Source organism: Oncorhynchus clarkii, chromosome 20 (assembly GCF_045791955.1).
Source record: "Oncorhynchus clarkii lewisi isolate Uvic-CL-2024 chromosome 20, UVic_Ocla_1.0, whole genome shotgun sequence".
NCBI lineage: Eukaryota > Metazoa > Chordata > Actinopteri > Salmoniformes > Salmonidae > Oncorhynchus > Oncorhynchus clarkii.
Genome location: NC_092166.1, coordinates 12,038,971 through 12,066,683, shown reverse-complemented (window position 1 = coordinate 12,066,683; position 27,713 = coordinate 12,038,971). Strand labels below are relative to the sequence as shown.

General features: G+C 43.6%; 2 protein-coding genes across 4 annotated transcripts; one reads left to right on the top strand and one right to left on the bottom strand.

Annotated features, from left to right (window-relative positions):
• Positions 1-9: 9 nt before the first annotated feature.
• LOC139375910 (glomulin, FKBP associated protein a) lies at positions 10-12,574 on the top strand. 2 transcript variants are annotated; one of them, XM_071117872.1, is made up of 19 exons: positions 10-84; positions 587-677; positions 1,670-1,795; positions 2,206-2,319; positions 2,637-2,745; positions 3,040-3,274; positions 3,582-3,678; positions 7,011-7,192; positions 7,369-7,422; positions 7,563-7,593; positions 7,699-7,788; positions 7,930-7,971; positions 9,684-9,757; positions 9,836-9,920; positions 10,075-10,184; positions 10,347-10,410; positions 10,582-10,720; positions 11,756-11,838; positions 11,969-12,574. In XM_071117872.1, the coding sequence occupies exons 2-19, from the start codon at positions 639-641 to the stop codon at positions 12,056-12,058; spliced, it is 1,764 nt and encodes a 587-aa protein (XP_070973973.1). In that variant the 5' UTR covers positions 10-84; positions 587-638; the 3' UTR covers positions 12,059-12,574. The 2 variants fall into 2 exon arrangements, with proteins under 2 accessions (XP_070973973.1, XP_070973971.1); XM_071117870.1 differs by having other exon boundaries at positions 11-84; positions 3,579-3,678.
• Positions 12,496-27,435, bottom strand: LOC139375909 (cell division cycle 7 homolog (S. cerevisiae)). Of its 2 annotated transcripts, none has more exons than XM_071117868.1 (11): positions 27,286-27,435; positions 22,364-22,474; positions 22,176-22,262; positions 21,895-22,030; positions 21,120-21,213; positions 20,880-21,022; positions 20,314-20,608; positions 19,946-20,047; positions 19,371-19,644; positions 19,057-19,206; positions 12,496-13,018 (listed from the first exon to the last, which is right to left on the bottom strand). In XM_071117868.1, the coding sequence occupies exons 1-11, from the start codon at positions 27,374-27,376 to the stop codon at positions 12,654-12,656; spliced, it is 1,848 nt and encodes a 615-aa protein (XP_070973969.1). In that variant the 5' UTR covers positions 27,377-27,435; the 3' UTR covers positions 12,496-12,653. The 2 variants fall into 2 exon arrangements, with proteins under 2 accessions (XP_070973969.1, XP_070973970.1); XM_071117869.1 differs by lacking the exon at positions 27,286-27,435 and adding an exon at positions 23,859-24,046.
• Between the last annotated feature and the right edge of the window lie 278 nt (positions 27,436-27,713).

The following is a 27,713-nucleotide window of genomic DNA, read 5'->3' as shown; positions in this document are numbered from 1 at the left end:
TACATCTACGGCAATTCATCAGGGTCAACGCTGCCGAAACACTTCCGAATCCACGCGACTGACAGTGTCTCCGATAATTGACATGTAAGTAGCAATTCCTCTAATAAATTAAACCGATTAATACTTTAACTATGGCCTTATATTCTTTATCGTGTAAATTAAGCTGTAGATCCTATGTAGCTTTATGAAATGATTACACTTAGAGTCTATTGTTGCCTCGATTTCTCGCCTCAAGGCAAAGCAGCCACAATAATGAAGTGATTTGACTATTCCGTTCTTGCTTATTTCCTAATCATGTGCGTTTTAGACTAGGCTAGCTACGCCACTAGTATAAACAAACAAAATACAGTTTTATCAAATCACTAATGATGGAGTTAAACCAATATACATTTCTGACGTTACATCCATTATGTGTGCCACTCACTCACAGCAAATCAGCTGGTGCATGCTAAATAGTCCTACTTTGCCTTGACTCTCTGTTTTGTGTGCCACGATTTCATACATAAAACAAAACTGTGATGACTGCATTCGAAACGTGTTATTTAATAACCCGTACTACTGAACACACATTTTTTCCCCCTCACAGGAGTGTTTAGTGAAGAGATACCCTCTGTTGGAGAACAGCCGAGACAACGAGGATGGCTCTAGAACAACTGAGTGATGTCGTCCAGAGATGTGTAAGTTATAAGAGTACACATAAGACAGGGGTGTGAAATTCCATTTAGGGCTTAGTGTCTGCTGGTTTTAGTTTTTTCCTTTCAATTAAGACCTAGACAACTAGGCGAGGAGAGTACCAAATTAATTAGTGACCTTAATGTATCAAACAAGTACAAGGGAGGAGCAACACACAGACACTCAGCCCTGCATGGAATGAGTTTGACACGTGTCCTATGACAACTGAGTTCACCAGAGCATTGTGTTATGGCTGGTCTCGCTCACCAGGCGTCCTCCCCAAGCTGGTCTCGCTCACCAGACGTCCTCCCCAAGCTGGTCTCGCTCACCAGACATCCTCCCCAAGCTGGTCTCGCTCACCAGACGTCCTCCCCAAGCTGGTCTCGCTCACCCAGGCGTCCTCCCCAAGCTGGTCTCGCTCACCAGACGTCCTCCCAAGCTGGTCTCGCTCACTCAGACGTCCTCCCCAAGCTGGTCTCGCTCACCCAGGCGTCCTCCCCAAGCTGGTCTCGCTCACCAGACGTCCTCCCCAAGCTGGTCTCGCTCACCAGACGTCCTCCCCAAACTGGTCTCGCTCACCAGACGTCCTCCCCAAGCTGGTCTCGCTCACCAGACGTCCTCCCCAAGCTGGTCTCGCTCACCAGACGTCCTCCCCAAGCTGGTCTCGCTCACCCAGGCGTCCTCCCCAAGCTGGTCTCGCTCACTCAGGCGTCCTCCCCAAGCTGGTCTCGCTCACTCAGGCGTCCTCCCCAAGCTGGTCTCGCTCACCCAGGCATCCTCCCAAAGCAGGTCTCGCTCACCCAGGCGTCCTCCCCAAGCTGGTCTCGCTCACCCAGGCTTCCTCCCCAAGCTGGTCTCGCTCACCCAGACGTCCTCCCAAAGCTCAGATGCTTAGTATAGCATGTGCGCAGTAGCTTGGGGACGAGGTTAGTAAAGGACAGACTTTACCAACCCCCCTTTCCCTCTCTCTCTTTTTCTCTACCCCTTTCTCATGCAGCAAGCCATCCAGGATGACAACTATACGACTGAGGATTATTCCGTGTTCCAGATAGCTGGACGTACCTGTCTAGAGGATGGAGAGAGTGCTCAGGTTCTGAGTATCGTCCTAGATGAGGAAAATAAGGTGAACTAAAGATTGTACCAGACATCTATACCAAGTGTACAGTAAAAAATAAATACAACTTGTATTATCACATATACACTGGATAGGTGCAGTGAAATGTGTTGAAAAAAAGTTGCTTGCTGTGTTGTTTTACAGGGTCAGTCATAGTAGTACGGCGCCCAGGGAGCAAATTAGGGTGAAGTGCCTTGCACATCAACAGATGGTCATTTGGATGTGGTGTGCTGCTTCTCAGCTGAAAGGCTCTCTCTCTTAAAGTAGCCTATATATGTACTTTTATAGGGATGTATGGTTGGAACCTGAGGTTTTCCTAACCATATGATCTGACCAGGAAAACCTCTGGGTCATAATGATGGTATATGTTAGTTATTACATAGTGAAGTAACACTACTTCTCCCCTTGTTTTTCTGTAGAACATAGTGAGATGTATGGGCTGGAACCTGCTGGGTCCTCTGGTTCAGATTCTGCTGAAGAAGGAGGAAAATAATCTTCCTCACTGCCTCGCCATCCTCACACACCTGCTGGAGGTCTGTTGACATGTTCTAATTATTATACGTTATTACAAAGGTCTAATACTCTGCGTTTTGACCAATCATATCAGAACTTTTCACATAAGCTCTTTTTCCGAGCTGATCTGATTGAAATGGGCTGCCTGTCTAAACGCAGCCATATTGTTGTTTTGGTTATAAAATGTAAATTTTTGCTAGTCTGGCCCCAGATCACCATAGGAGTTGGCAAGAAATTACAAACAGATCTGAGATTAGGCTACATGTTTGCATGTCCAGACACGGAAGTGCATTGACACAGAAAAAGGAACCCTATATTCTTGTGTGTGATTGGTCAGGTTTGCAGTCCCAAGGAGCTACTGGTTGGCTTGCTGGAGCAGGTTGAGGAGGCTCACCCTGACTCCATCGCAGAGACCGTCATCCTCCTGCTGCAGCCACTACAGAAAGGTGAGGAACACCTTTCCACCGCTGAATGGAAAACCCTCAATATTGTTTGACATTCTTGACCATTAAGAAGGTTCTGTATCCCTTTCCCATGCCTTAATGCCTACTCTCTGCTACCACTCTCTCAATCTACACACCCCTTATCACCTATCCACTCTCTTACCACCTTCCCACCCACTTCCTCTACTCCCACCCTAATGCCCTTTGCCCCTACTCACATTTCCCTGTCTACTCCCACCCTTTTCCTCACACTGAACCTCTCCCTTACTGTCCCCACCTCTCCACCCTCCCCCTCAGTGTTGTTGCGGCTGGGCAGCCGGAAGGCCTCCTCGGTGGGCATGGCTCTCTCCACTCTGCTGGACCAGGTGGCCAGGCTGCCCGTGCCCCAGACCAAGGAGCAGGAGGAGGACGACGTGTTCAGCCTGTGCCGCTGCTGCTCGGCCCTGCTGGTCTTTGTCAGGCCCTTCGTGGAGGAGGCCAAGCAGAGCAGGACGCCCAAAGAGGATGAGCTGAGGACTGAGCTGCTCAAGTTGTAGGTTTTACTGGGGAGCTATTGAGTTAGCATGTGTATTTTTATTTTTTTATATATATTTTTTTACATAGGGACAGATACAATACACCATCAATCATACTGTAGCTTAGCAGATGAGAATTGGATTCTGAGTGTTTAATAGTCGCATGTACAGGGTTGCAGGTGTGATTGCAGGGTACAGTGAAATTCTTTGGCTCCGAGCTCCAACGTTAAAGTACGGTGCATTAAGTGTCTAGGTGCATGAATAGAGTGTGTCTATAACGTGTGTATAGAGTGTGTGTGTTTGTGTGTGTTGTCACCCTAGCAGTATGAAGAGTCTTTGTGAGCCTCTTCTGGAGGTGCAGCTGAAGGATCCTGAAACCCTAGCAGAATCTCCCCTCAGGAACTTTGCCACAGAGATTCTGGTAAGATGCCTGCTCAGATTGTGACCATTGCTCCTAGAGCTAGCCTGGTTCCAGATCTGTTTGTGTCGTATATCTAAATCCTATGGGCATTGACAACGACTATAGGAGACTGTTAATACAGCACAAGCAGCTCTGGCAGCAGGCTAGCTCTTTTTATACTATTCATGAAGATTATATTCCACTTCCATTTAAGTGTTTACATTAGTCATTTTGCAGACGCTCTGGACTTACAGGAGCAATCAGAGTTAAGTGTTTACATTAGTCATTTTGCAGACGCTCTGGACTTACAGGAGCAATCAGAGTTAAGTGTTCACATTAGTCATTTTGCAGACGCTCTGGACTTACAGGAGCAATCAGAGTTAAGTGTTTACATTAGTCATTTTGCAGACGCTCTGGACTTACAGGAGCAATCAGAGTTAAGTGTTTACATTAGTCATTTTGCAGACGCTCTGGACTTACAGGAGCAATCAGAGTTAAGTGTTTACATTAGTCATTTTGCAGACGCTCTGGACTTACAGGAGCAATCAGAGTTAAGTGTTTACATTAGTCATTTTGCAGACGCTCTGGACTTACAGGAGCAATCAGAGTTAAGTGTTTACATTAGTCATTTTGCAGACGCTCTGGACTTACAGGAGCAATCAGAGTTAAGTGTTCACATTAGTCATTTTGCAGACGCTCTGGACTTACAGGAGCAATCAGAGTTAAGTGTTTACATTAGTCATTTTGCAGACGCTCTGGACTTACAGGAGCAATCAGAGTTAAGTGTTCACATTAGTCATTTTGCAGACGCTCTGGACTTACAGGAGCAATCAGAGTTAAGTGTTTACATTAGTCATTTTGCAGACGCTCTGGACTTACAGGAGCAATCAGAGTTAAGTGTTTACATTAGTCATTTTGCAGACGCTCTGGACTTACAGGAGCAATCAGAGTTAAGTGTTTACATTAGTCATTTTGCAGACGCTCTGGACTTACAGGAGCAATCAGAGTTAAGTGTTTACATTAGTCATTTTGCAGACGCTCTGGACTTACAGGAGCAATCAGAGTTAAGTGTTTACATTAGTCATTTTGCAGACGCTCTGGACTTACAGGAGCAATCAGAGTTAAGTGTTTACATTAGTCATTTTGCAGACGCTCTGGACTTACAGGAGCAATCAGAGTTAAGTGTTTACATTAGTCATTTTGCAGACGCTCTGGACTTACAGGAGCAATCAGAGTTAAGTGTTTACATTAGTCATTTTGCAGACGCTCTGGACTTACAGGAGCAATCAGAGTTAAGTGTTTACATTAGTCATTTTGCAGACGCTCTGGACTTACAGGAGCAATCAGAGTTAAGTGTTTACATTAGTCATTTTGCAGACGCTCTGGACTTACAGGAGCAATCAGAGTTAAGTGTTTACATTAGTCATTTTGCAGACGCTCTGGACTTACAGGAGCAATCAGAGTTAAGTGTTCACATTAGTCATTTTGCAGACGCTCTGGACTTACAGGAGCAATCAGAGTTAAGTGTTTACATTAGTCATTTTGCAGACGCTCTGGACTTACAGGAGCACTCAGAGTTAAGTGTTTACATTAGTCATTTTGCAGACGCTCTGGACTTACAGGAGCAATCAGAGTTAAGTGTTCACATTAGTCATTTTGCAGACGCTCTGGACTTACAGGAGCAATCAGAGTTAAGTGTTTACATTAGTCATTTTGCAGACGCTCTGGACTTACAGGAGCAATCAGAGTTAAGTGTTTACATTAGTCATTTTGCAGACGCTCTGGACTTACAGGAGCAATCAGAGTTAAGTGTTTACATTAGTCATTTTGCAGACGCTCTGGACTTACAGGAGCAATCAGAGTTAAGTGTTTACATTAGTCATTTTGCAGACGCTCTGGACTTACAGGAGCAATCAGAGTTAAGTGTTTACATTAGTCATTTTGCAGACGCTCTGGACTTACAGGAGCAATCAGAGTTAAGTGTTTACATTAGTCATTTTGCAGACGCTCTGGACTTACAGGAGCAATCAGAGTTAAGTGTTTACATTAGTCATTTTGCAGACGCTCTGGACTTACAGGAGCAATCAGAGTTAAGTGTTTACATTAGTCATTTTGCAGACGCTCTGGACTTACAGGAGCAATCAGAGTTAAGTGTTCACATTAGTCATTTTGCAGACGCTCTGGACTTACAGGAGCAATCAGAGTTAAGTGTTTACATTAGTCATTTTGCAGACGCTCTGGACTTACAGGAGCAATCAGAGTTAAGTGTTTACATTAGTCATTTTGCAGACGCTCTGGACTTACAGGAGCAATCAGAGTTAAGTGTTCACATTAGTCATTTTGCAGACGCTCTGGACTTACAGGAGCAATCAGAGTTAAGTGTTCACATTAGTCATTTTGCAGACGCTCTGGACTTACAGGAGCAATCAGAGTTAAGTGTTTACATTAGTCATTTTGCAGACGCTCTGGACTTACAGGAGCAATCAGAGTTAAGTGTTTACATTAGTCATTTTGCAGACGCTCTGGACTTACAGGAGCAATCAGAGTTAAGTGTTTACATTAGTCATTTTGCAGACGCTCTGGACTTACAGGAGCAATCAGAGTTAAGTGTTTACATTAGTCATTTTGCAGACGCTCTGGACTTACAGGAGCAATCAGAGTTAAGTGTTCACATTAGTCATTTTGCAGACGCTCTGGACTTACAGGAGCAATCAGAGTTAAGTGTTCACATTAGTCATTTTGCAGACGCTCTGGACTTACAGGAGCAATCAGAGTTAAGTGTTCACATTAGTCATTTTGCAGACGCTCTGGACTTACAGGAGCAATCAGAGTTAAGTGTTTACATTAGTCATTTTGCAGACGCTCTGGACTTACAGGAGCAATCAGAGTTAAGTGTTTACATTAGTCATTTTGCAGACGCTCTGGACTTACAGGAGCAATCAGAGTTAAGTGTTTACATTAGTCATTTTGCAGACGCTCTGGACTTACAGGAGCAATCAGAGTTAAGTGTTTACATTAGTCATTTTGCAGACGCTCTGGACTTACAGGAGCAATCAGAGTTAAGTGTTCACATTAGTCATTTTGCAGACGCTCTGGACATACAGGAGCAATCAGAGTTAAGTGCCTTGCTCAAGGTCACATCAACAGATTGTCTTTACCTAGTCGGCTTGGGGATTCGATCCAGCGACCTTTCGGTTACTGACTCAATGCTCTTAACCGCTAGGCTACCTGAGTTCTCATACAGCTAGGTGAAACTTCATCCTGTATAGGGGTAACTAACTAATAAAGGGCTAACCCTCTCTATACTTAGGTTAACCCTGCTCCTCCTGTGTGTGTGTGTGTGTGTTTTGCAGGGCATCCTGTCAGACATCGGGGAGTCCCTCCCTGACCTACTGTCTCACAGCCTGCTGAGGAGGAGAGAGGTGCCTGGGTTCCTGGAGGAAGAGGTGTGCTACCCCAAAGAGTCTCTGGCCAGCCTGGCCTACCTGCTGTTCGTACAGCACATTGCCATGGATACTTTCCCCACAGTCTTCAGGTAGGGAATAAAGACTGTGTGTTTTCAGTTCATATTACTCTGAAAGTACTGTTGCACCTGGCTAAGAAGTTTTTTATTCAATTTGTATTGTATGCCTCGTGGTATTGGGGTTGGTTGGCTCTTAATGTAAGTGCTAAAACAGTGTTGATTGTCCTAACACTCTTTTCTTCTTTCAGCTCAGTGTTTGTTCTTCAGTGTAATATGGAATACATCAACCTCTTCTTGAGCAGGTACATATTAATTTACTTTTGACTTTCTTTTCCAATTTATGTAAATGACAATGTATAGCATTTTATAGACTTCTGTAAAGTCTTGAAAATTGGTTTTGATTGTGTTTAAATCCAAACAATATATTTGGTGCCCCCCCCAGAACGGAAGAATCCAGGCTGCAGAAAGGACTGGTAAGGATCCTCTGTTTAAAAGTCGGAAGACTAGCAATTCTGTACAAGTAACACTTTCTCATTGACCTTCTACAACTCTTAATTGCTTGTTTGTCCTTTCCTAAGGACCTGTATGAAAAGAGCCTGGTTAGGGTTGAGGACAACAGTCTCCCAGTCCAGCTAATGGAGCTCAAATCGTTCTTCAGTGTCCCTCAGGTAAAACAAAACATCCAATATTGATGTAATGCCGCAAATACTTGCGATCGTTTGTGTTTTATAAATCAGTAGAGAGGAATTGCTTCATCCCATCTCGCTGTGTGAATCACAATGACATTTTATCCTTCTTTTACATTTTAGAACTTGGTGAAAGTCATGACATTGTGTCCAATTCAGCATTTGGTAAGTAACCTGTATACATATGATTACTATGACTACTTTGTCCTCTGGAGGTTGTATTTATAACACATATATATACAGTGGGGCAAAAAAGTATTTAGTCAGCCACCAATTGTGCAAGTTCTCCCACTTAAAAAGATGAGAGCCCTGTAATATTCATCATAGGTACACTTCAACTATGACAGACAAAATGAGAAAAAAAATCCAGAAAATCACATTGTACGATTTTTTTATGAATTTATTTGCAAATTATGGTGGAAAATAAGTATTTGGTCACCTACAAACAAGCAAGATTTCTGGCTCTCACAGACCTGTAACTTTTTAAGAGGCTTCCTCTGTCCTCCACTCGTTACCTGTATTAATGGCACCTGTTTGAACTTGTTATCAGTATAAAAGACACCTGTCCACAACCTCAAACAGTCACACTCCAAACTCCACTATGGCCAAGACCAAAGAGCTGTCAAAGGACACCAGAAACAAAATTGTAGACCTGCACCAGGCTGGGAAGACTGAATCTGCAATAGGTAAGCAGCTTGGTTTGAAGAAATCAACTGTGGGAGCAATTATTAGGAAATGGAAGACATACAAGACCACTGATAATCTCCCTCGATCTGGGGCTCCACGCAAGATCTCACCCCGTGGGGTCAAAATGATCACAAGAACGGTGAGCAAAAATCCCAGAACCACACGGGGGGACCTAGTGAATGACCTGCAGAGAGATGGGACCAAAGTAACAAAGCCTACCATCAGTAACACACTACGCCGCCAGGGACTCAAATCCTGCAGTGCCAGACGTGTCCCCCTGCTTAAGCCAGTACATGTCCAGGCCCGTCTGAAGTTTGCTAGAGAGCATTTGGATGATCCAGAAGAAGATTGGAAGAATGTCATATGGTCAGATGAAACCAAAATATAACTTTTTGGTAAAAACTCAACTCGTTGTGTTTGGAGGACAAAGAATGCTGAGTTGCATCCAAAGAACACCATACCTACTGCATGGGGGTGGAAACATCATGCTTTGGGGCTGCTTTTCTGCAAAGGGACCAGGACGACTGATCCGTGTAAAGGAAAGAATGAATGGGGCCATGTATCGTGAGATTTTGAGTGATAACCTCCTTCCATCAGCACGGGCATTGAAGATGAAACGTGGCTGGGTCTTTCAGCATGACAATGATCCCAAACACACCGCCCGGGCAACAAAGGAGTGGCTTCGTAAGAAGCATTTCAAGGTCCTGGAGTGGCCTAGCCAGTCTCCAGATCTCAACCCCATAGAAAATCTTTGGAGGGAGTTGAAAGTCCGTGTTGCCCAGCAACAGCCCCAAAACATCACTGCTCTAGAGGAGATCTGCATGGAGGAATGGGCCAAAATACCAGCAACAGTGTGTGAAAACCTTGTGAAGACTTACAGAAAACGTTTGACCTCTGTCATTGCCAACAAAGGGTATATAACAAAGTATTGAGAGAAACCTTTGTCATTGACCAAATACTTATTTTCCACCATAATTTGCAAATAAATTCATTAAAAATCCTACAATGTGATTTTCTGGATTTTTTTTCTCATTTTGTCTGTCATAGTTGAAATGTACCTATGATGAAAATTACAGGCCTCTCTCATCTTTTTAAGTGAGAGAACTTGCACAATTGGTGGCTGACTAAATACTTTTTTTGCCCCACTGTATTACTAACATTAGCGGTCAAATGTTATTTTCTGTTCACAGAGAATTAAAGGACTAAAAGTGCTGCAGTTGAGCATCGATAAATTTGACACGGAAGCCAAATACAAATTCTTCCAGTTAAGTTCACCCCTGTAGAACAATATGGCCGCTCTTTTGTTCTGACACCTTTCTGATAACTTTTCATGTCATTTTAGGTGCATGCTGAAGACAAGTCACCATGCAGGAGTAGAGGGCTACATCATCAAGAACATCAAAAACCAGATCGACTTTGCCTTTAAGGTACGGCGCTCATGGTTTTGCGCCTTTTCAGATTTACATGGATTGCAAATGTAAATGATTTTACATTTTTGGGCTAAAACTTTAAAAAAGTGAACTATACCTTTACCAGTGGTGCTATATTACCTATGTAAATGTACATATCTCTCCTCGTCAGCCGGACAAGGGTAACGAGTGGTTCATGGGGGCACACCTGTTCCCTCTCCTGCGTCAGGTGCTGTGTCTCTCCCAGGGTCCTGAGACCGACCTCCTACAGAACCTGGACAGGTCAGTCCACTCCACACCCAACTACCAGTAGTTGATTGATGCAATGTTTTCCACCCACCATCCAGGCAATATTCACTACAATAATTGATCGATTCAAACAAGTTTAGCCCAGTGAGCAGTAGTAGGGTGTAGTGAGACTTAACGCCTTGGTCTTTCTGACAGGGTGATGGAGTCTCTGAACCTGCTGCGCTATTTACTCATCAGAGACAAAGCGTGGAGGAACCAGGTAGCTACTGCCTCAACCACAACACTTATATTGCAGAAGGGATGCATGCAATGTTTATGAACACAAAAAGTGAAATTTTGATATAGTGAGGATGACTGAGGATGTTTACACTGTTGCCTGGTCTTCTTTGGGTTAATTGAATGCACACACTAATCATTCTCTGGTGTCCAGACGGGGATCTGGACTGAGCTGTATAAGATTGAGGACTACTACATGAAGCCACTACGCACAGGGTTGAACATGTCCAAAGCCCACTACGAGGCTGAGCTCCAGAACACCAAAGACAACAGCAAGAAGACCAATGCTAAAGGTGAGACACAACCACTTAGTCTCGTCTAGGTGCCAGCTGGTATACCTTCCTAAACTCAGCAAAAAAAGAAACGTCCCTTTTTCAGGACCCTGTCTTTCAAAGATAATTCGTAAAAATCCAAATAACTGCACATATCTTCATTGTAAAGGGTTTAAACACTGTTTCCCATGCTTGTTCAATGAACCATAAACAATTAATGAACATGCACCTGTGGAATGGCCGTTAAAACACTAACAGCTTACAGACGGTAGGCAATTAAGGTCACAGTTATGAAAACTAGGACACTAAAGAGGCCGTTCTACTGACTCTGAAAAACACCAAAAGAAAGATGCCCAGGGTCCCTGCTCATCTGCGTGAACGTGCCTTAGGCATGCTGCAAGGAGGCATGAGGACTGCAGATGTGGCCAGGGCAATAAATTGCAATGTCCTTACTGTGAGACGCCTAAGACAGCGCTACAGGAAGACCGGACAGACAGCTGATCGTCCTCGCAGTGGCAGACCACATGTAACAACACCTGCACAGGATCGGTACATTCGGACATCACACCTGCGGGACAGGTACAGGATGGCAACAACTGCCCGGGTTACACCAGGAACGCACAATCCCTCCATCAGTGCTCAGACTGTCCGCAATAGGCTGAGAGAGGCTGGACTGAGGGCTTGTAGGCCTGTTGTAAGGCAGGTCCTCACCAGACCACCGACAACAACCTCGCCTACGCAGTACTTAATGTAGCTGGTGGCCTCACCAGATACTGTTACTTTTGATGTTGACCCCCCCCCCCCCCTTTTGTTCAGGGACACATTCAATTTCTCATAGCCACATGTCTGTGAAACTTGTTCAGTTAACTTATGTTCATACAAATATTTACACGTTAAGTTTGCTGAAAATAAACAGTTGACAGTGCGAGGACATTTTCTTTTTTTGCCGAGTTTACTTCTGTGGTGTCTATTTTGGCTCCCTGGCGTCTTAGGGAACGAATTGGCTTTCGATCCATGTTTTCTTCATGTGATAGTAACTTTTGTTTGTCTGAGCAGAGTCCCAGACCCAGGAGTCAGTGTGCTCTCTGACAGTCGGGAACGAGAAGATGCCAAACATGACGCCAGAGATGCAGCTTCAGGTAAAACATTTAGATGCATCTGTATAAAATATTGTTTCTGTCTTTGGGTAATTTGAGAATTAGCATGATTTATACATTTCTGCCTACTTTGTATGTAAATGTATTTTTAATCTCATGCTTGCCATTGTAGGTTCTGCACTCAGCACTGCACACGTTTGACATGATGGAGAGCGTCCTGGCGAGAATAGAGGAAATCATCGAAGTGAAAGAGAAACCCTGAAGCAGCAGTGGATCTGGGTTACAATTTCACCGTGTTGTATTGAGGCCTCATAATTGAACTCCCTCCCTGTTGCCTAGATAAGCGATTCGGGTCATTAAGCAAAGCACTTTGGATCACTTGTTTCTGGTGAAATTTCTTTGGATTCTGACAATGTGGCGATTGTTTTATTTTGGCATCGTTACCTAAATAATTCAGGTTCAGGCATAATGACACCAAGACCAGCTTCTTGAATACCTGTAATAAAGCATGTTCAGTCTTCAACTCGACCAGACTAAATGCTCGATGGCAGTTAATCGTTTTAAATGTCTGCCTTGGCCATTTATTTAGTTACTCAAATGCCACTAAGTTAAATCATGTTGATGGATCTTTGTTAGACAGTTAATAAACTCTAGCCTTTCTAACCATGCTTTGGAAATGTCTTCATCAGTTCCCAAGAGTGCTTTAATACATTTTATTCTGAGAATGTAAGTACAATTTTATATTTAACAAGGCTATCATAAATTATATGGTAACAAGGAACAATTCAAGTAAATAGCACATCTTCACATTTGAAATTCATACACTTCCTTGGCAAAGATGTGTGAAAACAGTAATCTCAGAGGTCAGTAAAAAGTGGATGCTGCAGTGCCTGTGCAGCTGTGATGCGTTTGGCTGGATTCAGGTCCAGCAGTCTATCCAGCAGGTCGTAGGCCTCGTCAGGCACCCTGTCCCATCCCCTCTCATCCTGGGCCTCAGGCTCTGCTAGGGTCTGGTCCTCCTCTGGGAGGTGCTGTCTAGAGGGCTCTCCGGGGGGATGAGTGGAAATGGGGGAGTCATGGGTACGGTGGTGGCGTGTGGTAGTGTCTCTGTGGGGATGTGGTGTTGCCTCATCGTCCGGGGATGGTCTCCTTCCTCTGAGGGTTTCACACAGGGTCCTCAGGTCCTGCCGGGGGAGCTCACGGCTGCACACCACTGATTTACCTGTGGTTGAATAATGGTCATGTTATGGTCAGACTGCTGTACTTTACTATGGGTTTACCGTTTTTAATATTACCAGTGGCATCCTGCCCTTACTCTTGTAATTCAACTCAATAATTAAAGCATTTTAAAAAGTTTAGCCTTTTTTGTAAATGGCTTTTTATAAAGTTATGAACTAAGCTACATTATTAATTGGAGCCTCTTATTGCTGTTTTTTAAGTGACATGACTAACAGGAAATTAGATTATCCAAACAATTACATTGATAACAGTAACAGGTCTTTGGTAGCCTCATTACGACATCAAGATACAGGACTTTCCTTCCGTAGGTGAAGTGATGTCAGTGACAACTTTGCAAATACAATAGCTTGTGACTCAATCTGGTGCTCAGTGTTGCTTCATCAAGCAACGGAGATACAACCAAGATATATTTATGTGGCCTCTTCAAGCATCCTAGGGCACAGAAGAGTCTGAAGAGCAACAACAAAAATACCATGGAGGAAGGAGAGGAAATGACAGACAAAAAGGTCTGTATGAAGATTGAGGAGTAGTTGAGGGTCCAAGGAGATGTGAGAGACCTCTTGTCTGAGTTGGTTGGGGGCACCTGGGGTGGCCCTGCAGAAAAGGGGGCAGAGTGGTAGAGTTGACCACACCCTCTTCCCCTCCAGGGAGGACATGAAAAAGAAAATCAATAATCCGACTGAGACCACTTCTCCTAGATGGATGGGAGGCTTCCCGGCCCTGGGGCTACCTGCCCTTCTTCATCCAGCAGGAGCTGACACTTTCTCTGGCTGGTCAGATGCAGTGTCTCCTTCCTGCTGGGGAAGACCCTATTGGCTGTCCACATGGCAGCATTTAATTTTTTTATTTTTTATATTTAGCATCGAAATCACAGCGCAACTTGGGTAATTTCCCTAGCAATGTTCTGACGTTGCTATGTTTCACCTTGGTTACTTTAGTTGTACACCGGTACAGATAACCATTTGTAGTAGTGGTGGTCAGTATAGTCTGTCTGGCACTAAATTAGAAAAAAAATTAAATGGCTGACTGGGTTGGGAAAAACGTCTTTGGCAGTTATTCGGTTTCAGGAGGAATTATTAAGGTGAGCCAGAAGACCTGATCGAAGTCACTTGCAGAATATGCAAAACGATAATCAGGGCAAAGGATGGACAGACTACAAACCTCTCAACATTTACAAGTTCGCTGGTCACGATAACACCCACCCGTAGCACACGTTCTAGCAGGTGTATCTCACTGATCATCCCCAAAGCCAACACCTCATTTGGCCGCCTTTCCTTCCAGTTCTCTGCTGCCAGTGACTGGAACGAATTGCAAAAATCGCTGAAGTTGGAGACTTTTATTTCCCTCACCAACTTTAAACATCAACTATCTGAGCAGCTAACCGATCGCTGCAGCTGTACATAGTCCATCTGTAAATAGCCCACTCAATCTACCTACCTCATCCCCATACTGTTTTTATTTTATTTACTTTTCTGCTCTTTTGCACACCAGTATCTCTACTTGCACATCATCATCTGATCATTTATCACTCCAGTGTTAATCTGCTAAATTGTAATTATTCGCTCCTATGGCCTATTATTGCCTACCTCCTCATGCCTTTTGCACACACTGTATATAGACTTTATTTTTTCTACTGTGTCATTGATTTGTTTGTGTTATTGGCTTGTTTATTGTTTACTCCATGTGTAACTCTGTTGTTGTCTGTGTCACACTGCTCTGCTTTATCTTGGCCAGGTCGCAGTTGCAAATGAGAACTTGTTCTCAACCAGCTTACCTGGTTAAATAAAGGTGTTCTCAACTAGCCTACCTGGTTAAATAACATTTGTATTTTTTGTTCCCGTTTATTGAAAATGCTGCTGCGGGAGCTTATGCCCAATTGCCCGTTGCACAATTCAAGGACATGAATAAACACTGGCAATATTATAAAATGTTAGTTTATAAGTTTAACTTGTCAAAGTAACACTTAATGCAACTTGTATTGACAGTACCCTAGTGTAGGCCTATATTACTGGCTGTTTGGTTTGCGAGGAGGGATTTTCCGACGGCACAATTTATTTTGCCAGCACTTTGATAAAGTAAAGCAAAAACTAAATGTGGACTTCCTGTTCAGGACTTCTCCTCTTATTCTCTGTCCCCAACGCCCTAGGCGACCAGTTTTGATAGCCTTCAGCCGCACCCTCATACTACTCCTTCTCTGTTCCGCGGGTGATGTGGAGGTAAACCCAGGCCCTGCATGTCCCCAGGCACCCTCATTTGTTGACTTCTGTGATCGAAAAAGCCTTGGTTTCATGCATGTCAACATCAGAAGCCTCCTCCCTAAGTTTGTCTTACTCACTGCTCTAGCACACTCTGCTAACCCTGATGTCCTTGCCGTGTCTGAATCCTGGCTCAGGAAGGCCACCAAAAATTCTGAGATTTCCATACCCAACTATAACATCTTCCGTCAAGATAGAACTGCCAAAGGAGGAGGAGTTGCAGTCTACTGCAGAGAGAGCCTGCAAAGTAATGTCATACTTTCCAGGTCCATACCCAAACAGTTCGAACTACTAATTTTGAAAATTACTCTCTCCAGAAATAAGTCTCTCACTGTTGCCGCCTGCTACCGACCCCCCTCAGCTCCCAGCTGTGCCCTGGACACCATTTGTGAATTGATCGCCCCCCATCTAGCTTCAGAGTTTGTTCTGTTAGGTGACCTAAACTGGGATATGCTTAACACCCCGGCAGTCCTACAATCTAAGCTAGATGCCCTCAATCTCACTCAAATCATCAAGGAACCCACCAGGTACAACCCTAACTCTGTAAACAAGGGCACCCTCATTGACGTCATCCTGACCAACTGGCCCTCCAAATACACCTCCGCTGTCTTCAACCAGGATCTCAGCGATCACTGCCTCATTGCCTGTATCCGCTACGGAGCCGCAGTCAAACGACCACCCCTCATCACTGTCAAACGCTCCCTAAAACACTTCTGTGAGCAGGCCTTTCTAATCGACCTGGCCCGGGTATCCTGGAAGGACATTGACCTCATCCCGTCAGTTGAGGATGCCTGGTCTTTCTTTAAAAGTAACTTCCTCACCATTTTAGATAAGCATGCTCCGTTCAAAAAATGCAGAACTAAGAACAGATATAGCCCCTGGTTCACTCCAGACCTGACTGCCCTCGACCAGCACAAAAACATCCTGTGGCGGACTGCACTAACATCGAACAGTCCCCGCGATATGCAACTGTTCAGGGAAGTCAGGAACCAATACACACAGTCAGTCAGGAAAGCTAAAGCCAACTTCTTCAGGCAGAAGTTTGCATCCTGTAGCTCCAACTCCAAAAAGTTCTGGGACACTGTGAAGTCCATGGAGAACAAGAGCACCTCCTCCCAGCTGCCCACTGCACTGAGGCTAGGTAACACGGTCACCACCGATAAATCCATGATTATCGAAAACTTCAACAAGCATTTCTCAACGGCTGGCCATGCCTTCCGCCTGGCTACTCCAACCTCGTCCAACAGCTCCCCCCCCCCCCGCAGCTACTCGCCCAAGCCTCTCCAGGTTCTCCTTTACCCACATCCAGATAGCAGATGTTCTGAAAGAGCTGCAAAACCTGGACCCGTACAAATCAGCTGGGCTTGACAATCTGGACCCTCTATTCCTGAAACTATCCGCCGCCATTGTCGCAACCCCTATTACCAGCCTGTTCAACCTCTCTTTCATATCGTCTGAGATCCCCAAGGATTGGAAAGCTGCCGCAGTCATCCCCCTCTTCAAAGGGGGCGACACCCTGGACCCAAACTGTTACAGACCAATATCCATCCTGCCCTGCCTATCTAAGGTCTTCGAAAGCCAAGTCAACAAACAGATCACTGACCATCTTGAATCCCACCGTACCTTCTCCGCTGTGCAATCTGGTTTCCGAGCTGGTCACGGGTGTACCTCAGCCACGCTCAAGGTGCTAAACGATATCATAACCGCCATCGATAAAAGACAGTACTGTGCAGCCGTCTTCATAGACCTTGCCAAGGCTTTCGACTCTGTCAATCACCGTATTCTTATTGGCAGACTCAGTAGCCTCGGTTTTTCGGATGACTGCCTTGCCTGGTTCACCAATTACTTTGCAGACAGAGTTCAGTGTGTCAAATCGGAGGGCATGCTGTCCGGTCCTCTGGCAGTCTCTATGGGGGTGCCACAGGGTTCAATTCTCGGGCCGACTCTTTTCTCTGTATATATCAATGATGTTTCTCATGCTGCGGGCGATTCCCTGATCCACCTCTACGCAGACGACACCATTCTATATACTTCCGGCCCGTCCTTGGACACTGTGCTATCTAACCTCCAAACGAGCTTCAATGCCATACAGCACTCCTTCCGTGGCCTCCAACTGCTCTTAAACGCTAGTAAAACCAAATGCATGCTTTTCAACCGTTCGCTGCCTGCACCCGCACGCCTGACCAGCATCACCACCCTGGATGGTTCCGACCTTGAATATGTGGACATCTATAAGTACCTAGGTGTCTGGCTAGACTCTAAACTCTCCTTCCAGACCCATATCAAACATCTCCAATCGAAAATCAAATCAAGAGTCGGCTTTCTATTCCGCAACAAAGCCTCCTTCACTCACGCCGCCAAACTTACCCTAGTAAAACTGACTATCCTACCGATCCTCGACTTCGGCGATGTCATCTACAAAATTGCTTCCAACACTCTACTCAGCAAACTGGATGCAGTTTATCACAGTGCCATCCGTTTTGTCACTAAAGCACCTTATACCACCCACCACTGCGACTTGTATGCTCTAATCGGCTGGCCCTCGCTACATATTCGTCGCCAGACCCACTGGCTCCAGCTCATCTACAAGTCCATGCTAGGTAAAGCTCCGCCTTATCTCAGTTCACTGGTTACGATGGCAACACCCATCCGTAGCACGCGCTCCAGCAGGTGTATCTCACTGATCATCCCTAAAGCCAACACCTCATTTGGCCGCCTTTCGTTCCAGTTCTCTGCTGCCTGTGATTGGAACGAATTGCAAAAATCACTGAAGTTGGAGACTTTTATCTCCCTCACCAACTTCAAACATCTGCTATCTGAGCAGCTAACCGATCGCTGCAGCTGTACATAGTCTATTGGTAAATAGCCCACCCATTTTCACCTACCTCATCCCCATACTGTTTTTATTTATTTATTTTTCTGCTCTTTTGCACACCAATATCTCTACCTTTACATCTGCATAATTGTAATTATTTGCCTACCTTCTCATGCCTTTCGCACACAATGTATATATAGACTCCCCTTTTTTTCTACTGTGTTATTGACTTGTTAATTGTTTACTCCATGTGTAACTCTGTGTTGTCTGTTCACACTGCTATGCCTTATCTTGGCCAGGTCGCAGTTGCAAATGAGAACTTGTTCTCAACTAGCCTACCTGGTTAAATAAAGGTGAAAATAAAATAAAAAATAAAAAAAACTTCCTGTTCGGTTAGTCGACTTCCTATTCGATTAGTCTTTCTCTCCCTCATTATTACTATACTATGTTTTTATTCAGGCTATTCTGAGATTGAATTAATCTATAGGCCTAACAGAGTTCAATGTTTGATCATGAAAGAATAGGCTATGCCTAGGTCAAAAAGTCATTCAAATCAAAAGGGAATTGGAGAAAAAAAGAGACAAAACATATTTTTAAAAACGAAGATTTTAAAACAACAAGCCAGACAACGACGTGTCCGCTGCAAAAGGCCAATCAGACGGAGGAGGAAAACACCTTGGACCCCATGTGACATTCAGCTGCTTTGATGCTCTCCTCTCTTTCTACAATGCACATTGTTCACTTGCATTATGTTAATAGTCAAACTACCACATACATATTAAACATTTAGGCTATGGGGAATAGGCCATTTGGCATGTTGCCCTGCTTTGTGCGTTGCCAGATTCCAGCATTAAAGTCAAGTTCAAATATGCTAAACCATCGTTTGTGACATCAAGATGTCGTCACCACCGACAATGGTGGCAAACATGGTCGATAAGACGAAATACACACCGAAAGTCATGGCAGCCTGGATGGTTTCTCTGGAGCCTCGGATGGTCATGATCTGTGTGAGGGCAATGAGGTCGTCACTGGCTTTGAAGAAGGGGTACCTGCCACTCAGCAGGGAAAGCAGGATCACACCAGCTGACCAAATGTCTATGGCTGCAGGGAGACAGGAGTGAAAAATAAACAAGTTGACATCTACTGTGAAATATGATTGAGAACACATTCTTATTTACAATGCAGAGAGCGACATTGCAGTGGAGAGGAGTATTAGTAAAGATGTGAGGTGTAGTACTGCTGAGGATGGTATCTGTTAGCCTTACCTGTTCCCTGGTTGGGACACTTGGTCAGGACCTCTGGTGCTCTGAAGCCAGGGGTTCCGGCCCTGGGAGCCACCTGCTGTTTCCTAGACATACAGATGTTACAGACTCTGTCGGTGGAGTAGCAGCTGCAGGTGAAGCCCAGGTTGACCGCAGCAGGGGTCATCCTCTGGTTGGGTCTCTGGTTGCTGACAGGGGTCCTGACAGGTACTGGGCGCCGGTGGGCAGAGATAAACTTGCGTGTGGCAGGGTCCTCTGTTTTAGTGGGCTTCACCAGCTGGCCCAACATAGAGAAAAAGGATTGTTATGATCCGAGGAAAGTCTTTCCCAAAAAAATCTACAGTTCATCGTCTGGGTTGTTACTGCTGGAGGGCAGTCTGACTGAGTATCCAGAAACATGTATTTGTTGGTGACAACTCCAAAAGACTAAAACAGAGTTACAGCTAGCTAAGATAGAACTGAAAAGTATACCAAACTTGTGCGGCAATATGTCTGTCAATCAAATGTGTTAAATACACACTGGACAACAGAGTAGCTATGGATTGAATGTAACAGGAGAGAAGGCAAGCATTTCCTACCTCTAACTTGGGGTCAGTGGTTTTGGTGGGGACGGAGGTAAAGCTATTCAGGTTCCTCTCTCCAAATACGGCCCGCTGTGTTTTACACAGACCTGAGAACTCCTGGTTAAAAAAAAAAAACTAAGTCACATCATGTCACTAATGAACACCGCAGACAAAGTACATAAAGCAAGATAACTACATGTCACCGTATACATTACAACATCCCTGAAGTGTGTTTTCAGCTCAAAACATCTTCAGAGTATCACAACACTTTATGGTCCAATAACTACAAGGTCAATGAGTTAATAAAAACTAAGCCTATAGACAAATACCATAACACCACTGTAACCAAATGAAGTGCAAGAGATAGTTCCAGTGGTGACAACCTTGGTGTGTTTAGAGCGGGTGGTGGAGGAAAATGTGGAGACCGAGACCCTCTTATCTGGTGGTTTTGAGGAAGTGGAAGAAGAGGTGGAGGAGGAAGAGTGAGGTGCTGAGGTCCTGGGGTGTGAAAGTGATTGTAGAGGTGGGGCTAGGGAGGTTGGTGCCCGTTTCCCCTGTGATGTCTCCGGTTTCCCCGTGGAGCCCCCACACTTTTGGGTCTTCTGCTTCACCACCTTCAACAGCTCGATCTGGGTGTCGGTCGTGCCCTGTGCCAGCCCAAAGTCCACCAGGGCAAACCTGCAAACCACCATGAAAACAATATATGGTAGGAATACGCACCCCAACAAAATGTGGGGGAGTTGCAGGTAGCAAACATTTAATGGGTTTATAAATGCTTGAATTTTGGACTAGAGACCATTCAAGACAGGAGATTAATGATCTCAGTCCAAAATGTGGACGTCAGACCAGAAGACATGATCTCTGGACCTGACTAACTGAGTCAAGTATTCCAGAGTGTCATATAGAGCTGAAGGTTAGCTCCAGTGATACAGGGGTATTCAGTACTCACATCTTCTCCTGCCGGTTGTAAAGGAAGTTGGTGGGCTTGATGTCACGGTGGATGATGCCAAACTGGTGGACATGTCGGAGAGCTTTCAGCAGGTGGTAGATATACTGACGCACCTCCTCGAAACTCAGCAGGCCAATTATATCCTGATAGGAGAAAGATTTCCGTCACTTTGCTAGTGTTATGCCACAAACAAGGTATAAACACACAAACCAGGTAACCAACTACACAGTATTGACTCACCACAAAGGTTTGATGCTCCATATAAGGCATAACAATCACACAGTGATCATCCTTTCTGAAGCAGTAGGTCACGCCCATGACGTTTTCTTTTCCACTTAAAGAGGGAAGAAAAACATTGAGAACATTGTGTTGTCTAAACCTGGGGTCTCCCAACTTTTTCTAGCATGAGAGATACTTTTAAAAACTCAAACATGTCACAAGCTCCTTTTCTAGCATGAGAGATACTTTTAAAAACTCAAACATGTCACAAGCTCCTTTTTCTAGCATGAGAGATACTTTTAAAAACTCAAACATGTCACAAGCTCCTTTTTCTAGCATGAGAGATACTTTTAAAAACTCAAACATGTCACAAGCTCCTTTTTCTAGCATGAGAGATACTTTTAAAAACTCAAACATGTCACAAGCTCCTTTTTCTAGCATGAGAGATACTTTTAAAAACTCAAACATGTCACAAGCTCCTTTTTCTAGCTTTCAAATAGTGACATTCTTCTCCTCTCCCCCGGGAACATCAGTGTACAAGAGAAAGTAGTGTACTGTTTTTACTGCCAATATACCTGGTAAAATAATTGTTAACAAACTACTAAGGGGGGCCCTATAAAATCTGGGTGATCGACTTGTTGGGGACCCCTGTTCTAAACTGTAAACTAATGCAGTGCAATCCTATTCATGCATCTCTTGAGAGAATGTTCCTCTGCAAGTGGATCAGTCCATGAAAATATTAGTGCTTGTGGTAATATTGCTCCTACACCCAGAGCATGTAAAGTGTGAGACTTACCCAGCCACAGTGAGGCACTGGAGCTCTGCAGCGATCCTCACAGGGTGACTGGTGGGGATGAGGTGCTTCAGGGCAAATTTCTCTTTCGTCCCATTGGCCATCAGAGCCTCACCCAGGTACACTGAACTGAAAGTACCTACATAAAACAAAGTATTTTTTTGTTTTGCCAAAAACAACTGATATAGGATAACCCTTTTTTAAAACTGATATTTGTTAATTGCCAAACTGTGGCTAACCCGCAGTCGTCTGCATATGAAGACATACAGAGTACTACTACATACCTTCCCCAATTTTGTCTAAAATGTGGAAAACTGTGGACAGCTGAGGAACAGCTTCGTAGAGGTACTCAATGTCATTCTCCACATCCACTGGAGAAAAATAGAGTTACCATACAGAAGGCATAACATAATTGGTAAAGACAATATCACCGAAACAATGCCTCTACTTCCTGTTGCACGATCAAACTCACTTGATAGTTTTCTCCTTCCAATGTGCTTGTCGGCTTTGACGTGACTTTCTGTGCTGTTGCTGTCATCGCAGACAGAGGGAATGACTTCCATTTGTTCTGTGGACTGTGGATCTAGAAATACAGATGAGCATTTAAACCAGTGCCAATTCTGACATGATGAATGTGATGAAATGTTAACATGTAATTGGGAAATTTAAGTTGACTAAAGTTAATATTTAGCTTAGAGTGATCAACATGTTTTGCATATGTCCAGTTTCTGTAATACACATCTTCCTGTGTTCCTTGTTTGTGACAGTCAAGATGTGGGTTGACTAGAGGCACAATGACCGAGTACACACTGATTATTCTGCAGAGCAACTGTCAGCTAACCAAGTTACTGTGCATGGGATAGCTGGCAAGTTAGCTGACTTTTAGCAATCTGCTAACTCCGGTTTGACTAGCTAACTATGTTGAAACAAGGTTTTTAATAAGGAAACAAGCAGATACAAAAAAAATTACTTTATGCTGATATTACTCAATTGTACACTCTTCAAACAACACAGACCTGAACAACTAGCTACAAGCTCAACTAGCTAGCTTCTAGTTTGGAGAATGTACACTGAACAAAAATAACACAACATGTAAAGTGCTGGTCCCATGTTGCATGAGTTAAAATAAAAGATTACAGAACTTTTCCATACACACAAAAAGCTTTTCTCGTAAATGTTTTAAACAAATTTGTTTACATCCCTTAATGAGCATTTTATCCTTTGTCAAGATAATCCATGACAGGTGTGGCTAATCAAGAAGCTGATTAAACAGCATGATCATTACACAGGTGCACCTTGTGCTGTGGACAATAAAAGGCCACTAAAATGTACATTTCTGTCACGCAACACAATGCCACAAATGTCTAAAGTTTTGAGGGAGTGTGCAATTGGCATGCTGAGTGCAGGAATGTCCACCAGAGCTGTTTCCTGAGAATTTTAGGATACTTTCTCTACCATAAGCTGGCTCCAATATTATTTTAGAGAATTTGGCAGTAGGTCCAACTGGCCTCACAACCACAGACCATGTATAATCACGCCAGCCAAGGCCCTTCACCCGCAGGATGGTCAGAGTGGGAAGGTGGGGTGCTGGGGAGTATTTCAGTCTGTAATAAAGCCTTTTGGGGGGGGGACTCATTGGCTGGGCCTGGCTCCCAAATGAGTGGGCCGATGCCCTCCCTGGCCCTACTATGGACGCGCCACTCACTGCCCAGTCATGTGAAATCCATAGATTGATGAATTTATTTCAATTGACCGATTTCCTTAGATGAACTGTAACTCATATATTTGTATATTTTTGTTCAGTATATATTAGAAGACTGCTTTGAACTACCAAGCTACTTGCTGTTTAGCTAACTTAGTTAATGTCTAGGTTCAAAATAGACCCCATCATCAACCTAGGCTAACGAGCTGAGCTAGCCAGCAAAGTTCTTTGCAAATCGAATTGACGTTACAAAACTTGATTTTACCTTTATCGTACAAATCGCTTGTAAAGGATAGCCGATGCTACTAATTGAATACTCTCTGAGACAAATTCAAAAAAAATAAAGATATCCTGGAATATTACAAAGCAGAACTTTATAAAAGACAAACAAATCCAGAAGTGCTCTTCCCCCTGTCCTTTTCCGCAAACAACAAACTCCGCGCTAAAAATGTACGTCAAATGACGTTTGACGTGATACGCACACACGTTTTTCAGGTTTTATATATTTTTTTAGTAATGGCGTCTTTTTTGTATTCACGAACTGCTCCATGGTTCTTTGAACAAAGCCCATGGAAATGTATGGAGTTCTTGTAACGTTTTTTGATAAACGCCGAAAATAAGGTCTGTGGTAAACACAGGCTTAGGAGATCTCAATCAGCTAACGTCACTTTTTGTGAATTATGTCATAAATAAAACAAACGCACATAAAGGCTTCATAATTCATAATGGTCACTAACTGACTGTTCTATAGAATAAAACTTATTCGATCTCATAAACCTGTGTTAACCTCAGACCTTATTTTCGGCATTTATTCCAAAGCCCTATTTTTTCCCCATTCATTTTGCCCATAGAAATGGTTGAAAGAAAATGGGGACACCTAGGCAGTTGTACAACTGTATGCCTTCAACTGAAATGTGTCTTCCGCATTTAACCCAACACCTCAATCAGCGAGGTACAGGGGGCTGCCTTAATCGAAATCCACGTCTTCGGCTCCCGGGAACACTGAACATAACAGAACATTGTATAGCTCTACACACTGTCAGGGATCCACAGATATGTTTTTTTGACTCACTGAATAATGTTCACTCTATCAGTGATATAGAATGTAAACAGTGTGATAAACCCATCAAAGCAAACATCTAAAGAACAATAAATCACCAGGTGTTGATGGAATTACCTCAGCATTTTACATATTCTTTTCTGAACAAGTAGCTCCCTTCCTATTTGAAGTCTTTTTAGAGGGTATTAAAACAATGTTCTCCCTCCTACAATGAGTCAGGGGTTAATAACACTGATACCTAAGCCTAAAAAAGAAGTGCTGCTCATCGATAACTGGCGTCCAATTTGTCTTCTTAATAATGACTATAAGATAATAGCCTTACTATTTGCAAAAATAATTAAAGAAGTCCTGGATGCAGTAATTGATGAAACACACTATTTATATATTGACAGTAAAATAAGCAAGGAGATAGACCAGATGCTTTCAACTTTCTGTGGAGAAACCGTATTTCACGCCCTTCATGAGGAACAGACATATTTCTAACAATATCAGACTAGTATTAGACATACTTGACTACTCAGACCTAATAACTGAGGATAGATTCATATTATTTTTAGATTTTTAAAATGCATTTGACACAGAAGAGCATCAGTTCCTCTTCCACTCCCTTGAGAGACTTGGCTTTGGGGATTTTTTCTTTAAGGCTATTAAGACTCTATACAAATGGTAACATCTCTATCAAATTGAAATATGGCACCTCACCTAGATTGGAGTTAAAAGAGAGGAATTAGGCAAGGTGTTCCTATCTCTCCGTACCTGTTTTTATTAATCACCCAGCTTCTTACAAATGTTTTAAATAATAGTCCTGTACAAAGTATTTCCATAACTGGTAAAGAAATTATTATAAGCCAGCTGGCTGATGATACTACTGAAAGATGCTAACCAAGTTCCCATATCGATCAATGTGATACAATCCTTTTCCAAAGTGTCTGGTCTATATCTTAACATTAATAAATGTGAACTCATGGCTGTCAAAGATTGTGTGACACCTTCATATTATGGTATTCCAGTAAAAGAAGAACTTACATATTTAAGCATAACCATTACAAAGGATCAGAAGTCTAGAGGCTTACTAAATTTGAACCCTCTTATTAAAAAAACCCAGAAGAAGCTAAATCAATGGCTACAGAGGGACTTATCTTTAAAAGGAAGAGTCCTAATAATCAAGGCTGAAGGTATCTCTAGACTAACACATGGCGCTCTATCTTTATATCTTGACAGTAAAATAAGCAAGGAGATAGACCAGATGCTTTCAACTTTCTGTGGAGAAACCGTATTTCACGCCCTGACCTTAGATATCTCTGTTTTCTATATATTTTGGTTAGGTCGGGGTGTGTACTCTAGTGTTGAATGTCTAGGGTTTTGTAGGTCTAGGATTGTTGTAGGTCTAGGGGTTTTTGTATTTCTATGTTGGCCTGATATGGTTCCCAATCAGAGACAGCTGTTTATCGTTGTCTCTGATTGGGGATCATATTTAGGCAGCCCTGTTTCCCACTTTCTGGTGTGGGATCTTGTCTACAGTTAGGTGGCTGTGTGCACACTAGAAGCGTCACGGTTCCTTTCGTTGTCCCCACCCCACAACTATCTCTGCAGCACTCCACCAATCAGGCCTGGTAGAGTGGCCAGATGGAAGCCTCAGTAAAAGGCACATGACAGCCCACTTGACGTTTGCCAAAAGGCACCTAAAGACTCTCAGACCATGAGAAACAAGATTCTCTGGTCTGATGAAACCAAGATTGAACTCTTTGGCCTGAATGCCAAGCGTCATGTCTGGAGGAAACCTGGCACCATCTCTACAGTGAAACATAGTGGTGGAAGCATCATGCTGTGGTGATATTTTTCAGCGGCAGGGACTGGGAGACTAGTCGGGATCGAGGGAAAGACGATAAGTATTGAGATCCTAGATGAAAACCTGCTCCAGAGCTCTCAGGACCTCAGACTGGGGCGAAGGTTCACCATCCAACAGGAAAATGACCCTAAGCACACAGCCAAGACAACGCAGGAGTGGTTTCAGGACAATTCTATGAATGTCCTTGAGTGGCCCAGCCAGAGCCCGGACTTGAACCCGATCGAACATCTTTGGAGAGAACTAAAAATAGCTGTGCAGCAACGCTCCCCATCCAACCTTACAGAACTTGAGAGAATCTGCAGAGAATGGGAGAAACTCCCCAAATACAGGTGTGCCAAGCTTGTAGTGTCATATCCAAGAAGACTCAAGGCTGTAATCGCTGCCAAATGTGCTTCAACAAAGTACTGAGTAAAGGGTCTAAAAACTTATTCAAATGTGATATTTCAGTTTTAAATTTTTATTCTAAAAACCTGGTTTTGCTTTGTCATTATGGGGCATTGTGTGTAGATTGATGAAGGAAAAAAAGCAATTTAATCAATTTTAGAATAAGAATGTAACAAAATGTGGAAAAAGTCAAGGGGTCTAAATACTTTCCCAATGCACTGCACATTTGAATGGGGCTAGTGAACAGCTGGGCTAAACAATACATCTCTATGGCAATGGCTAATGGTTGACCGCTAACGGTTAGGACTGTTTAGCTAGCAATATTTGACGAGGCGAAAAGTAGGAAATTACTTAATAACATGTAAGTATATAAAAACATACAGAAACGTAAATACTTACAGATGGTGTCAGCATAAGGGCTATCAAATACAGGATGAAGAAGGTGGGAACTTTTAGGTAACAACAACCAACTGCTTTCTGGATTCTTCATCTTCTCCCATCGCAAGCACAGGAAGTGCAGCAGGATCCTGGATGTAACTGTGAGTCGGATCCTGGATGTAACTGTGAGCTTGATGTAACTGATTTGGATACTGTATGTAACTAAAGCTGGATGCTGGATGTAACTCTGAGCTGGATGCTATACTGCATGTTACATCCAGCTCAGAGTTACATCCCCTACTGTCTTCTCCCCTAGTGAGCACAGGAAGTGCAGCTACAAACTGCAATTTAAAGACAGTCCACTAAAGGGAATAAAACACCATTATATGGTCCATGACACCATTACTATTGCTCTCTACACCCTCAGACTTCCTCTGAATAAATATTGT

Coding starts and splice junctions, on each gene's coding strand:
- LOC139375909 (XM_071117868.1), bottom strand. CDS start 27,376: ATGAAGAATCCAGAAAGCAGTTGGTTGTTGTTACCTAAAAGTTCCCAC. Junction 22,031..22,175: donor TTTAGACAAAATTGGGGAAG/GTATGTAGTAGT, acceptor TGTTTTATGTAG/GTACTTTCAGTTCAGTGTAC. Junction 21,214..21,894: donor CAGTGCCTCACTGTGGCTGG/GTAAGTCTCACA, acceptor TCCCTCTTTAAG/TGGAAAAGAAAACGTCATGG.
- LOC139375910 (XM_071117870.1), top strand. CDS start 639: ATGGCTCTAGAACAACTGAGTGATGTCGTCCAGAGATGT. Junction 3,679..7,010: donor ACTTTGCCACAGAGATTCTG/GTAAGATGCCTG, acceptor TGTGTTTTGCAG/GGCATCCTGTCAGACATCGG. Junction 7,423..7,562: donor ATCAACCTCTTCTTGAGCAG/GTACATATTAAT, acceptor TGCCCCCCCCAG/AACGGAAGAATCCAGGCTGC.